The sequence below is a fragment of the Apiospora aurea genome (assembly GCF_038362705.1).
Source record: "Apiospora aurea strain CBS 24483 chromosome Unknown utg000001l_segment0_segment0, whole genome shotgun sequence".
NCBI lineage: Eukaryota > Fungi > Ascomycota > Sordariomycetes > Amphisphaeriales > Apiosporaceae > Apiospora > Apiospora aurea.
The window spans coordinates 5,316,955-5,330,249 of NW_027117388.1; the positions used below are offsets into that span (position 1 = coordinate 5,316,955).

General features: G+C 53.6%; 4 protein-coding genes across 4 annotated transcripts; 3 read left to right on the forward strand and 1 right to left on the reverse strand.

Moving 5' to 3' along the window:
- Positions 1-1,633: 1,633 nt before the first annotated feature.
- On the reverse strand, positions 1,634-2,592 carry PG986_001622 (uncharacterized protein; the record flags this gene model as incomplete). The annotated part of the gene is made up of 3 exons (XM_066837844.1): positions 1,634-1,801; positions 1,900-2,259; positions 2,311-2,592. 3 exons carry the CDS (start codon positions 2,590-2,592, stop codon positions 1,634-1,636), a joined length of 810 nt encoding a protein of 269 aa, XP_066706737.1.
- Positions 2,593-3,566: 974 nt separating this feature from the next.
- PG986_001623 (uncharacterized protein) lies at positions 3,567-4,911 on the forward strand (the record flags this gene model as incomplete). The annotated part of the gene is made up of 2 exons (XM_066837845.1): positions 3,567-3,809; positions 3,832-4,911. 2 exons carry the CDS (start codon positions 3,567-3,569, stop codon positions 4,909-4,911), a joined length of 1,323 nt encoding a protein of 440 aa, XP_066706738.1.
- Positions 4,912-5,579: 668 nt separating this feature from the next.
- PG986_001624 (transport protein SEC23) lies at positions 5,580-8,132 on the forward strand (the record flags this gene model as incomplete). The annotated part of the gene is made up of 6 exons (XM_066837846.1): positions 5,580-5,803; positions 5,859-5,990; positions 6,067-6,154; positions 6,217-7,797; positions 7,855-8,054; positions 8,108-8,132. 6 exons carry the CDS (start codon positions 5,580-5,582, stop codon positions 8,130-8,132), a joined length of 2,250 nt encoding a protein of 749 aa, XP_066706739.1.
- Positions 8,133-8,909: 777 nt separating this feature from the next.
- PG986_001625 (60S ribosomal protein uL11) lies at positions 8,910-9,724 on the forward strand (the record flags this gene model as incomplete). The annotated part of the gene is made up of 5 exons (XM_066837847.1): positions 8,910-8,913; positions 8,979-9,012; positions 9,140-9,260; positions 9,329-9,653; positions 9,711-9,724. The coding sequence occupies 5 exons, from the start codon at positions 8,910-8,912 to the stop codon at positions 9,722-9,724; spliced, it is 498 nt and encodes a 165-aa protein (XP_066706740.1).
- Between the last annotated feature and the right edge of the window lie 3,571 nt (positions 9,725-13,295).

Here is a 13,295-nt window from a genome sequence, read left to right on the forward strand (position 1 = left end):
CCTTCTAGCCTATATCTTTTGTCCGGCTATAGTTGCTTGGGCCATTCCATTCGCTCCGACGCTCCCTGGTAGGCACGTGTACGCGGGCAGCCATTGTGTGCCCATTTGCCAGCCATCGCAATCAGCGCAGGTCGTCCTGGATACGATCCTTATTCTGACTACCCATAGGCTGACACTCGTCAATTCGACTTGCAAATGAGCCGGGAAGTGCAATCTGGCGATTTCTTTGACCGAGTCATGACAATACGTATGCCCTGGGAACGGTACTCGCAATTGGAAACGTGCAGGGTACGTCATCAAGGTGGCATAAGGAACGGGCCCCCCTAGCCAGGGGGTGCTCACCAGTCAGCATAGGCGGAGACGTCTACTTTCGAGCGACGGCAAGCGTGGATTAATCAGCGATTCGCGTCATTGTATTGGCTCAGCTTGAATACAGGAAGGATCCGGCAAGGTTCCCCGCGGTACCCAATATCTCGCAAGGGTTCAACGATTGATTCTGCGGTGGGAAAACCGCCTGGTATACAAGATGTTCACCACCCCTTTGGGTGCCCACTTCAGACGTCGGGACGTGGCCGCGCGTCACACAAATATCGTTGTGCTCCCGCATACATACTACCGCCTCTGTCTATCGTGGTTCTTCCACGTTCCCGACGATTTCGATGTGCGCGTCACCAAAGGTAGTTTATATCTACTTACATTCCTGTTTGTCCGTTGCGTGCCTGGTCGAATCCGACTGGGTAGCGAGAGATCATGCGGGAGGATGGCGTACAGGGTTTTCGGTGACGCCACCGGCCTGCCCTGCCAGGAAGAATAGCCGCGTAAGCGCTCCTTTCCGTGGCCATTTTTGAACAATGTCGTGAGAAAGGACGAGTTTCGGCCAAGTCCAACGAACGAGAACATCGTCGTTCATCAGTAAACCTCGTCTAGCCCGGCGTCGAAAGTGGCTGCGTGTTCGCATGAATTTGCGTAGTAGAGAGGAAGATAGGCTGGTCCACGAGTTTGGTTACGTATTGAGCGACATCTTCAACTTTCTCGCTGACTCAATCTCAGAGACCTTCAATCTGAATCTTCTCCTTCCTACTTAGCTTGCGTGGAAGCCACGTAAGTAGACTTCGCGTTCTTGAATAGGAGTGTCTTGCCAAGACACCAGGACGAAGGAGCATCGTATGCGAATTACTCACAATCTATGAGAGTCTACATGTGGGTGTTGCCACTACAGAGGAGGGGGCCGCTGGGCCAACTCTCTTTTGCCTTCTCTCGAAGTAAGGGATTTCTGGATTGATATACGGCGGTCAACAAGGAAGTAGTATTCATATTTCGCGCGAAAGGTCCATCGAGTGTCTCTCTGTTCAAATAGGGGCTGACATTCATAGCGTTGCAGTGAGAGGGTTCGCTTTTCCCCCAGATGAATCGTGGCATAAGGGGCTTGGTTTAGAAAGAGTAGCCGTAAGCTGGTCGTTATGTTCTGTAGTAGTGATGATACTTCTGGAAGTCCCATGACCTCAGGTTCGTTGGTAACCCTCCCGGCGCCTCACGTCGAATATGGACGGTTCGAATTGTGTGACTGTACAGAGCGGCCTTGCAAGCTACAACGGTCCTATCAACCCAGCAGTCCTGTCGTACAGCGAGTTTCCTACCACGGCACAGTCTCGTAATCAACCTCGCCCTTCAACTGAGTATGTGTGCCACTCTCGCCATCCTTTCCAAGGAGCATCAGCCTCACTGCATTCACCGCCCCCTCTTCGAGTGGCCCTGGCACCTGGCCATATGGGTTTTCGCCAAAGTGGTTCAGTTTCGTTGCCTGTACATACTAGGATCAGGGCATTGCCATAGTCTCCCGTTCGCTGCGAAGAAAGGGGGGGAAAGGGAGGACGAAAGGGGCGAATGGTGCACACTGACTCGGAAACCGGGGCTGCAGGCGTTGATCTTCCACTGCGGGTAACGATGATAGTAGCAAAGCATCAGCATGTTGAGCCCGGCTTTGCTGACGCTATACGCCGGGAAGTCTTGTGTCAGCCCGACACGGTCGTGGGCGATGAGCATACTGGAGGCGCCGGTGCTCATGAAGACGATGCGAGGGTTGTCTGCCTTGGAAAGAAGAGGGACGAAGTGCTCGACGGTCGCCGCGGCCCCGGCGACGTTTGTCTTGGTTGCCAGCATGATGAGGTCGCTCAAGGGCATGGCGCTGCGGTCCGGGTAGTCAATGTCCGGCGCGATGCCGGCCTGGGGAGCACACGCGCTACGTGTCAGTAAACGGGGCTACCACAGCACAGCACGGGAACTTAGAGCGGGTGGGTTGCTGGGGCTCACATTCACAAGAAGCACGTCGACCTTCCCGTGTCTCTCCGCGATGGTAGCGGCAGCCTGGGCGACCGAGTCCTCGACGGTGACATCCAGCTGGACACATTCGACACCCGGGTGGCCGTCTGCCTGCAGGGTGCAGACGGCATCTTCCCCTCTCGGGAGAGTACGGCTTCCTATAACGATGTGTACTCGGCTGCCTTGCTCTCGTAGAAGCTTCCTGGCGCATTCGAGGCCGAGGCCCGTGTTGCCACCGGTGATAAGTGCGACCTCCTTGGTTGATCCTGCCATGTTCAATTCCCTGGAGGAGTGTCGGTGTTTCCAGGGTTTGGCATTCTCACAGGCTGGTACCATCTTCTCAGGGGGAGAACACCCGATTTATACTACTAGGAATGATTCCTGGTGTTGGCGGCATGATGTTGTCGTCTTACATTCATTCCACCCCGAAGGTAATTAGATTCATGGGGATAATGGCTTTAAGCTGTCGGGTTTGAAGCCGGAATTAAGCCTGTCCCGATGGCAGCCGCGACATCGTCAAGTCAAGCGACCGGTACCAGCATTCACACATGTGTCCATCAATATCAATATGTCGCTGCTCAGCGCACATTGCCCATTCCTGGATTGATGCTGTGATCGCCTAGGTAGTCATTTGGATTGGTTTGCTGTTCAACCCGGCCCGGTAGGGCTGTTCTACGACCACTCGGCAAGAAACGATCGAATCCATCACTGGACGAGCTTATAACCGACAAGAACACAATCCCGACGGAGGTCACTTCTTTCTTGGTGTAGCGATTGCAGATTGATTGAAGAGTCGCCGCCGCCAGTGCAAACGACCACCATCGCTCGAGGCCTCAAAGCCGACTCCACCTTGGCACCAGGACCATCCTGCACTTGTCCGGTCATGTATGCCGCTTTTCTAGTAGATCGCGGCTTCATCTTCGAAGGCCGCATAAGTGCCGTGTCACAGTCCAAGATATGCAGTGTTCTGGTGGAATGCGAGTTTTCGCCAAGCATTGATTGGCTACGGTCGTGAGACAAAAAGCAAACCACCAATCTAGTGTGACATCTGTGGCGCCATCACCGACAGTTGGAGGGGAGAAAAGCATGGTGTTCATCTTAAAGAAACTCAAGCCTGCCACGCCAGGAGAAAGCATATTGATCTGCCCACATCGATACCAGGCCCTGATCTGTTTCGTAGCATAACGCGGCAGCAACAAAGTACCTCGAAGATCCAACACCCCTAATTCTAACGTCGAGTAGCAGGAATGTCTCTCCCAATACCTCAACCTCCTGGGATCCCGATCTTGGGAAACATCTTTGATGTGGACTCGAGTAATACCTGGGCCTCGCTCAAGAAGCTGTCGGAGAAGTACGGAGAGATCTTCCAGATCAAAGTCCTCGGCCACTCCATCGTCTTCGTCGCAGGTGCCGCACTGGCCGAAGAGCTGTGCGATGAGAAGCGGTTTCGCAAGTATGTTGGGGGACCCATTGTGGAAATCCGCCAGGCTGTACACGATGCTTTGTTTACAGCCTACGACCACGAAGAGAGTTGGGGCATCGCGCATCGCATCATCGCGGAGCGAGATAACGGACGAGCTGATCGCTAAGTGGCACAATCTCGGACCCAACAGCAACGTGGTCTCAGTGCTCTCGGAGCTGAACAGGCTCAACCTGGAAGCTACCACGTTGACCCTGTTCGGGAAGAAACTAGGCTGCCTGACCGGCAAGGAACACCCCATGATCCAGGCGATGGACGTCTCGACAGGAGAGGCGATGAGACGGCCCACACGGCCCGGGCTGCTCAACTGGCTCATCTATGGGCGGACATTCCAGCGGGGCATCGATACGATGCGCGCGTATGGCGATGATCTTGTAAAGCATCGCCAGATGAACCCAACGAACAGGCAAGATCTGCTCGCAGCCATGATGAACGCGAAGGGCCCTCAGACGGGAAAGCAACTTACGAGCTCCCAAGTTGTCGACGAAATCGTGTCGATGCCGATCGGCAGCAGCACCGCGCCGGCACTGCTGAGCACGGCGATCTACTTTCTGCTCAACAACCCCGATGTGGTTGTGGCTGCCCGCCGGGAGATTGACGAGGTGGTGGGCACCGGCCAAGCGCTGGAGTACACGCACCTTGCCCGGCTCGAGTACATTGAGGGCATTGTCCGGGAATCGCTGCGCCTCTCGTTCGCGGCCCCCGGGTTCAACATCGAGCCGCTGCCCCGCGGCCATGCCGACGACAAGAGCCCGGTGCTGCTCGCCGGCGGGAAGTACGCCATCGCGCCCTCGCAGCCCGTCATCATTGTGCTGGCAGGAGTCAACCGCGACCCTACAGTCTTCTCCGACCCGCTGGAGTTCAAGCCGGAACGCATGACTGGCCAATCCTTCACACAGCTGCCGGCTGGGGTGAAGAAGTGGTACGGCAACGGGAAGCGGGAGTGCATTGGCAAGCACTACGCATGGCTGTGGAACATGGTCGTCTTGGCCAAGCTGATCAGGGAGGTAGACTTCGAGACTGTCGATCCCGGGTACGAGTTGGCGCAGGACGGGCACTTCAACCTCAGGCCCGTGGGTTTTCAGGTCAAGGTCAAACCAAGGGGTGTATGAACGGGGTAGACGCTGGATTTCTATTTTCGTGGGCTGTCATTTGTTTGTAGCCAGCAATAGTTCCTTCACATTGGTGACAGAGCATGCCTACGTATGGCTATATGTGCTCACCTTAGGCATCAGCGTTGTAACATCGGCCTCCTGACCGGGGTATGGATGGCACACGTATCAACTCGTGGATGGTGGAAGCCTGGATATAACATTGAACAGTCACATTGAAAAAGACGGCAATTGTATATAGTTCGCTCCGATCACATGGATTCAATCAATTGAAATGCTGTCGAGCAAGTAGCTACAGTAGCAATAAAGGGACGAAGGGACGGTGTCCAGTCACATTTGACCAGTGCCGTTTACGTAATGAACCCAAAGTCCAGGCTGCTCCACTTTCCACCCCAGGTCACAGCTGCAACTTGTCATCTACTATGTCGGAGACAGTAAGCTTCAATTGGTTAAAGCGTGAGCTGCTCCTTCGTCGACCTTAATTGGGAACCTCACTTTGTCCCGACATTCTCACATACCTCCCATTGCCGCTGCGTACCTGTCCAGTCACCTCCGGCTTGCGGTCGCTCTAGCCATTACGAAATCCAACCCCCCGACGCCAACAGCCCAACCACCACCCTGCTCCAAACCCAAGCTCCCGGTCGTCAACAGTCCGTAGACCGCCCACGATGGACTACGAGGCTCTCAAGGAGCAGTGGAGCGAGGTCGAGGACCGCGATGGTGTCCGCCTCAGCTGGAATGTCTTCCCCAGCTCCCGCATGGAAGCCTCGCGTCTGGTCGTCCCCATCGGCGCTCTCTATACCCCGCTCAAGGAGAAGCCCGAGACACCTCTCCTGCAGTTCGAGCCCGTCACTTGCAAGCAGCCGTGCCGCGCTGTTCTGAACCCATTCTGGTACGTACGTCCTGTCGCAATCGATCCAGGGCCTGCAATCTAACTCTCCCTCCAGCCAAGTAGATGTTCGTGCACGCCTATGGATATGTCCCTTCTGTCTTTCGAGAAACGCCCTCCCGCCGCACTACAAGGACATCACACAGAATGCGATCCCGCCGGAGCTGCACCCCTCCAACACAACTATCGAGTACAGGCTGTCGCGACCGGCACCTAGCCCCCCCTATCTTCCTTCTCGTCGTCGATACGTGCCAGGAAGATGACAGCCTTGCCGCGCTCAAGGAGTCGTTGATCATGAGTTTGAGCCTGCTGCCCGAGAACGCTCTGGTGGGCCTGATCACCTACGGAACTATGGTATGTATTGCGAACCGACAGGGTCTGGAAATCTGATTGGCTCACGCCCTCCTTCTTTGCAGGCTCAAGTCCACGAAATCGGCTACACTGAGTGCGCCAAGTCTTACGTGTTCCGAGGAAGCAAGGACTACTCGGCGAAGCAAGTTCAGGAAATGCTCGGCCTGATTTCGCCGGCTCTGCGCCCCGGCATGCCTCAACAACAGCCCGGCCGTCCTTTGATGCCCATGGGCCCGGCTTCTCGATTCCTGCTGCCCGTACAGCAATGCGAGTTCCAGCTCACCAAGGCTCTGGAGCAACTGCAGAAGGATCCCTGGCCGGTTGCCAGTGATCGTCGAAACCTTCGTTGTTCTGGCGTTGCCCTTAGCGTGGCCGTTGGCCTGCTGGAATCCTCCTTCCAGAATGCCGGCGGACGCATCATGCTCTTCGCCGGTGGCCCGGCGACCGAGGGTCCTGGCATGGTTGTCGGCCCCGAGCTTCGAGAGCCGATCCGCTCCCACCACGACATCGACCGTGACAACATCAAGTACTACAAGAAGGCTTTGAAGTTCTACGATAACCTCGCAAAAAGGACCGCCCACAATGGTCACATAATAGACATATTTGCAGGGTGTCTGGACCAGGTCGGTTTGCTGGAGATGAAGGGACTCTGCAATTCCACTGGTGGACACATGATCCTGACCGACAGCTTCACGTCCTCCATGTTCAAGCAGTCATTTATCCGCATTTTCGAGAAGGATGCCAATGGTAACCTCTTGATGGGATTCAATGCTGTCCTCGAGGTCCTGACTACTAAGGAACTGAAGGTCACAGGACTCATTGGGCATGCTGTTTCCTTAAACAAGAAGTCGACGTCTGTCGGCGAGACGGAATGCGGCATCGGCAATACGTGCTCCTGGAAAATGTGTGGCATTGACCCAACTGCAAGCTACGGTGTTTACTTCGAGATTGCAAGCCAGGGCGGCCCCACCCAGCACCAGCAGGGCCAGCAAAAGGGGATGATGCAGTTCCTCACCTACTACCAACACTCAAGCGGACAGTTCCATCTGCGCGTGACCACGGTAGCAAGGAACCTGAGTGGCCCTGCTGGTGACCCTGCCATCGCGCAGTCTTTCGACCAGGAAGCCGCGGCTGTACTGATGTCGCGCATTGCGGTCTTCAAGGCAGAAGTAGACGACGGGCCAGATGTTCTCAGATGGGTGGATCGCATGCTCATCCGGCTGTGCTCAAGGTTTGCCGACTACAGAAAGGACGACCCGTCCTCATTCAGGCTGGAAAAGAACTTCACGTTATACCCGCAGTTCATGTTCCATCTCCGCCGCAGTCAGTTCCTGCAAGTTTTCAACAACTCTCCTGACGAGACGGCATTTTATCGACATGTTCTGAACCACGAGGATGTTAGCAACTCTCTCGTTATGATTCAGCCCACGCTGGACTCGTACACCTTCGATCAGGAGGGTGGTCAGCCCGTTCTTCTGGACTCAACGTCGATCCAGCCCACGCACATCCTGCTGCTCGATACATTCTTCCATATTCTCATCTTCCACGGCGAAACTGTGGCTGAGTGGAGGAAGGCCGGTTATCAGGACCAGGAAGGCTACGAGAACTTTGCTGCTCTGCTTGAGCAACCCAAGGAGGACGCCAGAGTAAGATTGACCATTTCCACTGGAAAATTGACGCGCCTGAGACTAACAACCTCATAGGATCTTATCGCCGACAGGTTTCCACTGCCACGCTTTATCGTGTGCGATGCTGGTGGCTCCCAAGCTCGTTTCCTTCTGTCCAAGTTGAACCCCTCCACCACACACACTACGGGTGCGTATGGTGGTGTTGGTGCACAGACTGCGCAGACCATTTTCACCGACGATGTATCTCTGCAGACGTTCATGGATCACCTGATGAAGTATGTTTCTCCTGTTGCCTCTTAACTCTTCTTTTACTGACATCTCTTTCAAGGCTTGCTGTGAGTGGAACGAATTAAGCGATGAAGCAGGGGCATGGAGCGAACATTTCCCAGCCTGTAGCCAGACCTTTCTTGGCATTGGCATAGGGTAGGGAGGGTGCCCGGTGTATCGCCTATACTAGAGCAGCTTGTCCTCGTCGAGCTCGAGAGCATTAGATGAGTTTTATGAATTCAGACAAACGCTCCGTTATGATTGTCCACAGATGCTGTCGACGTTGCGATGAGAATACCATTAGTGGAAATTTTAATCAAAATATGATATGTTCGGGATGCCCTTCAAAGAGTGTTTGCCAACTTCAAACGTATGAGCTAGAACTTGCATTTTTACTATAATGGAATAGTACACGAACAAACATATATCCACGTAACTCAGCGGCCAGTAGTCTACCTACATATGTATTCACAGGGTGGCTCGCTGCGTTTTGAAGTTTCAATAGCCTGGCAATCCATTCATGCGCGAGCTCATATGCGGTGGTCGTCGTGTGTAGGTAAAGTACATAGGTAACCAACCACCTATTAGTAGAAGTGTGTGGCCGGCCCCACTCCCACGTCCCCAAAAGGGCTTATCGTTCCACCGAAGTCCTTATCTCAACTTTAGGGTCAGAAACCCCACTGCACATTTCGCACTGCATTTTTCCGTCCTTGCCCGATTCTGCTGCAGCAGGTAAACCAACCGACTTTTGCTTGAGCGAGACAAAAGTAGAAGAAAGTACGAGGCCCAGGAAGGAACTATTCCCACCGAACGACCAATACCCAACAGACCCTTAGAATCCTCTCCTCAAGACCAGATTCATCATGCGTACGTATTGTCGCCGTCGCCGAGTTTCAATGGAATCGTGTGAACTGACAGAATTCGCGCCACAGCTCCCAAGTTCGATCCCAATGAGGTGAAGGTCATGTACGTTTTGCCTAGTCTTTCGCCCTCGAAGCCAAATCCGCTGCCCGTCGATCGCGACCCTCTCGCTTTACCGAAAATGCCGCTGCACGAGAACCTGGACAATTTACTGACCTGAAGTCGTTTATAGCACCCTCCGTGCCACCGGTGGTGAAGTTGGTGCCTCGTCCGCCCTGGCCCCCAAGATCGGTCCTCTGGGTCTGTCGCCCAAGAAGGTCGGAGAAGATATTGCCAAGGCTACTGGCGACTGGGTATGGCAAAATTCCGATTGCGCAACAAGGAGGAATAGCAGGCTGACCCAATATTTTCCAACCAACAGAAGGGCCTCCGTGTCACCGTCCAGCTCACCATCCAGAACCGTCAGGCCGCTGTCTCCGTTGTTCCCTCCGCCTCAGCTCTGGTCATCAAGGCCCTGAAGGAGCCCCCGCGAGACCGCAAGAAGGAGAAGAACATCAAGCACACCAAGTCGATACCCCTTGATGAGATCATCGAGATCGCCCGTGTCATGAAGTTCAAGTCTTTCTCCAAGACTCTCGAGGGTAACGTGAAGGAGATTCTGGGAACCGCCTACAGTGTCGGTTGCCAGGTCGATGGCCGCAGCCCCAAGGCTATCCAAGACGATATCGCCAGCGGTGCGATTGATAGTACGTCTTTTCCCCAAGTATCTAGCCCCGATGCATTACTGACTGGCCGCCCAACAGTTCCCGAGGAATAAACGCAACGAATGGAAACGGAACGATAATGGATGGCCAAACAGGGTTTCTCTTTACGCATGTTATTAGGAGTTTAGGGAATGGCTTTGCAAACAAGCGCTGCCAAACAGCCAACCAACAAAATCTATGATCGCGAAGATCAAAAAAGTAAAGCCACTTCTCCAATTGTTCCCGCGGAAAAGTGACCCGTCCAGCTCGCAAAAGACTCTGCTTCTTGGTTGTCTATTGTGCCGACTTGCCTCGGTTGCTTTCTCACTGCGCAAGTCGTTCAACCCAACAGCTCGACATTGTCATACTGCGACCCTACAAACGTCATCACTTAGTATTACGAACTCGTTTGAGCCTTTTGGTCGCAATGGGTGTCAAATAGCTGACATGACGGTTAAGAACTGCTCTGGATAGTGAAATACACTTGAAGAAACGCGCCTACGTATCCACAATGCTGCAATGTGTTCGTTTGCATCTGTAGCTACTGCTTGTCGTTAGTGTAGAACTCGAGAACTGATGATCTGACCCCGGAGATTGCCCATTTGGGGAAATAACGATGATTATATCATCGATGTGTACGGGGTTTCAAGATGAATTCCCAAATCGGGTAGGATCAGGGCTTCAAGGACCTGAATATTATGTTTCGGCTGCTTGAATCCATACGGATGACATTGTAATGATAGGAGTCACGAGGGCACTGTCTGTCGCCCATCGAGGAGTCAAGGAGAAGAGAACCAATGCTAATGTGCCAAGGGAGACGGAGGCTCATCCTATTGTATCCCTTCAGCCTTGAAAAGCCAGGGGTCCCAACACGACCCATGGTGTCACTTGGCTCACCTTCTCGCTACGCTTTCCATGCTTCACGCATCTACAGCATCACTGTCACTGCAAGCCAGCAACATAAACCCAGAGACGATACCTTAGTGCATGATGACAAGCATTATACTGTTCTCGTCATGGCTTGAAAGCGCTGAAAGAGAAAACCAGAGGCAGAGCCACTGGGCGGATAAGTACATGGCAACTAACCACCTCTTGCCGGGTACTCTTCCTCGCCCTCTTGTTCAGATTCTCTACCTTCACCGGACCAACCCCCGGCCCAACTGCTGGTTCCCCTCCATAGCGCATACTTCAAAAGTGCTGGCATCTTCACATCCTGTAGACCGGCAAGCAAGGAAGGACGGGGGGCGGGAGGACGAATTAGAGAGCTGTTTGCTAGGCTGCCGCAAAGTTCGGGGTTTGATGGGGCTGGCACGGGAGCGGGAGGCTGAATCGGATCACGGCCGTTAGACATTCACTCACATGCAGTTACGGTCGAGATATTCGCTCCATGTTTGTAGAAGAAAACCGCTGTCATGCTTGGATATGTACCCAAAGCCGGCAGAAGGTCTGTAGGGGCTGTGGCCAGATGCTGATCGGCACCACTTACAGCACACTAGTGACTCCCGTATTGACTCCGCCCCTGCCGGCGAAGCCGGTGTCCGGCAATTGTGCGTTCTGTTTTCTTTTCGAAAACGTCTATCAACGCAGGAGCCGCCGATCGAGAACTTCCAAGTTTTGTGTATAGTTCTGGGGGCTGCGGTATCGGCAATCGTGTAATCTGCAATGCCCATTGACCGACGCCCGTGCTAACCGCCAGAAGAGCAAGAAACGTTGTGGCGATGTGACGAGATTAGCGAACATATCTGCTAAAAATAATTGCTCTTGTTCCGCAGTTACACGCCCAAAGCAAGGAGTTATGCATTGCATCTGCCTATGTGTATGCTTGGGCTGCCTGCCGCCCTTCCGCATCGGTTTTGCAGCCAAGAATCGAATCCTTGAGCAACGCACGCATCCATACTGGGTGCTGCATCTGACATGGGTGCGCAATACCGCCTATGCAGTTGACCCCTCCAAGTCACACACCACACACCTTCACCGTTGACATGACACATCGATGCTGCTTACCCATGAGGGAGGGTCTCATAAATGAATGCATTGCCCGCCCGGGTAGGCACAGGTGTGGGCAACAAACAAATACAGATATCGATTGCAAAACGATACCATCTCTCTCTCCCCTCTCTCTTTCTCTTCTGGAATATCCCGTGCCCTACTACTGCTGCTGCTACTACTTCCACAATTCAGGTATCATGCCAAATGTGATTACTTAGGTTGGACGACTGGGACGATATTCAGCCCATGAACCAAGGGAACGGAACCACTGGAGGATCCTGGCGGGAGATGCTCGTAGGCGCGGACTCCACGCCCCCTCGCTCTCGTCATTTTGGTCCTGGAACATCTCCACCAGACCCATATCCGTATTGATCAGTCGCTTCTACAAACAACTTGCAGTACATGCATGGGCTGGCGCGTTCTATCGTGAATGAGTGAAGGGGATGGCCGAGTCAACTCCTCTTCGTCAGGAGTCGGCCAAGGTAGGTAACTCTAATAATTTCCGGGGGAATAAGACGAGTCATTCTACGAGAACATCCTCTTCTCTCGATTAATACGGGTGTAATCAATGCATCAAAAGTCTGGCAGATGCCTACGTACCTACTGCGTATTGCTGTTCAGTCAGCCGGATGGGTGGAGAAGTCCATGTATCGACCTATTGATGTGCATTCACATTGATCCTTGGCTCTGTGACCACAAGGCGAGGCAAGGCGTGCATCTCTTGCCTGCTTTACAACGGCATCGATGAATTTCTACATCTACAGTTCGACGGTTTCGCTGTTTGCTGATTCGATGTCTGGCCAGAGCGGTGTAGAGGACTGGATGATGGATAGACCTCTACATGTACAAGTATATTCTGTCGAATGGAATCAATTTTTCTTTTTCAAGGCGGCCGTTCGGCTGGCAGCTTATTACATGTACCTAAGGTGATCAAGGTCAGAGTCTGTGTGTCAAGTTGCTTGCTCCCTTGGTGTCAGCGCACCCGCACGCACCCATGGATGTCAGGGAAGAAAAGCAACCAGGGACAGAGGGACGTTGTATGCTTTTGCAAGTACTTGAGAGAGTTCAGGTCGATCATTCGGGTGCTTCGCTGCCAAACTAGTCGGGCAGTCGTCGAATCTGATAAATCACGTCAACGTGCCCAAGTACCCGTGGATCGGCGCGGGCGCGGAGGTACTTCGCATCCATCTGCACAAATCAGTCAATCAATCAAGCTAAGGATGCACCTCTCGACGCATACCACCCTCTAGATATTACTCGGGGTGGTTGCCTCGCTGCTCGCTGTGCTGGCTGGCTGGCGTGGTGCCGCCCTCCGAGTGGACACAGGTTTGGCCCATTCCATCCATGTCCTGGCCTGGCCTGGCCGCCTGCCTGCCTGTCGGCCTGCCTGACTCTTTGGACTGATTGACTCTTCCCTCGATTGCCAATTTGAAGTTCCATGTTGTTCTTCCAATCTGGCCATGGTCAATCTTGTTCCCCACGCCCTTAAAGTACCTTAGCCTCCAACTTTATTTCTCACACCTGCTGGGAGAAGCGGACTTGTCTCCATACTGCTGCAACGTACAGAAACGGCCTACCTTGCCTGCCGCCCTAGAAGTGCCTAGCAACTTGCCTACAGCCCGTCGGCCATCCACTATTTCCAAACTAAAACTTTTG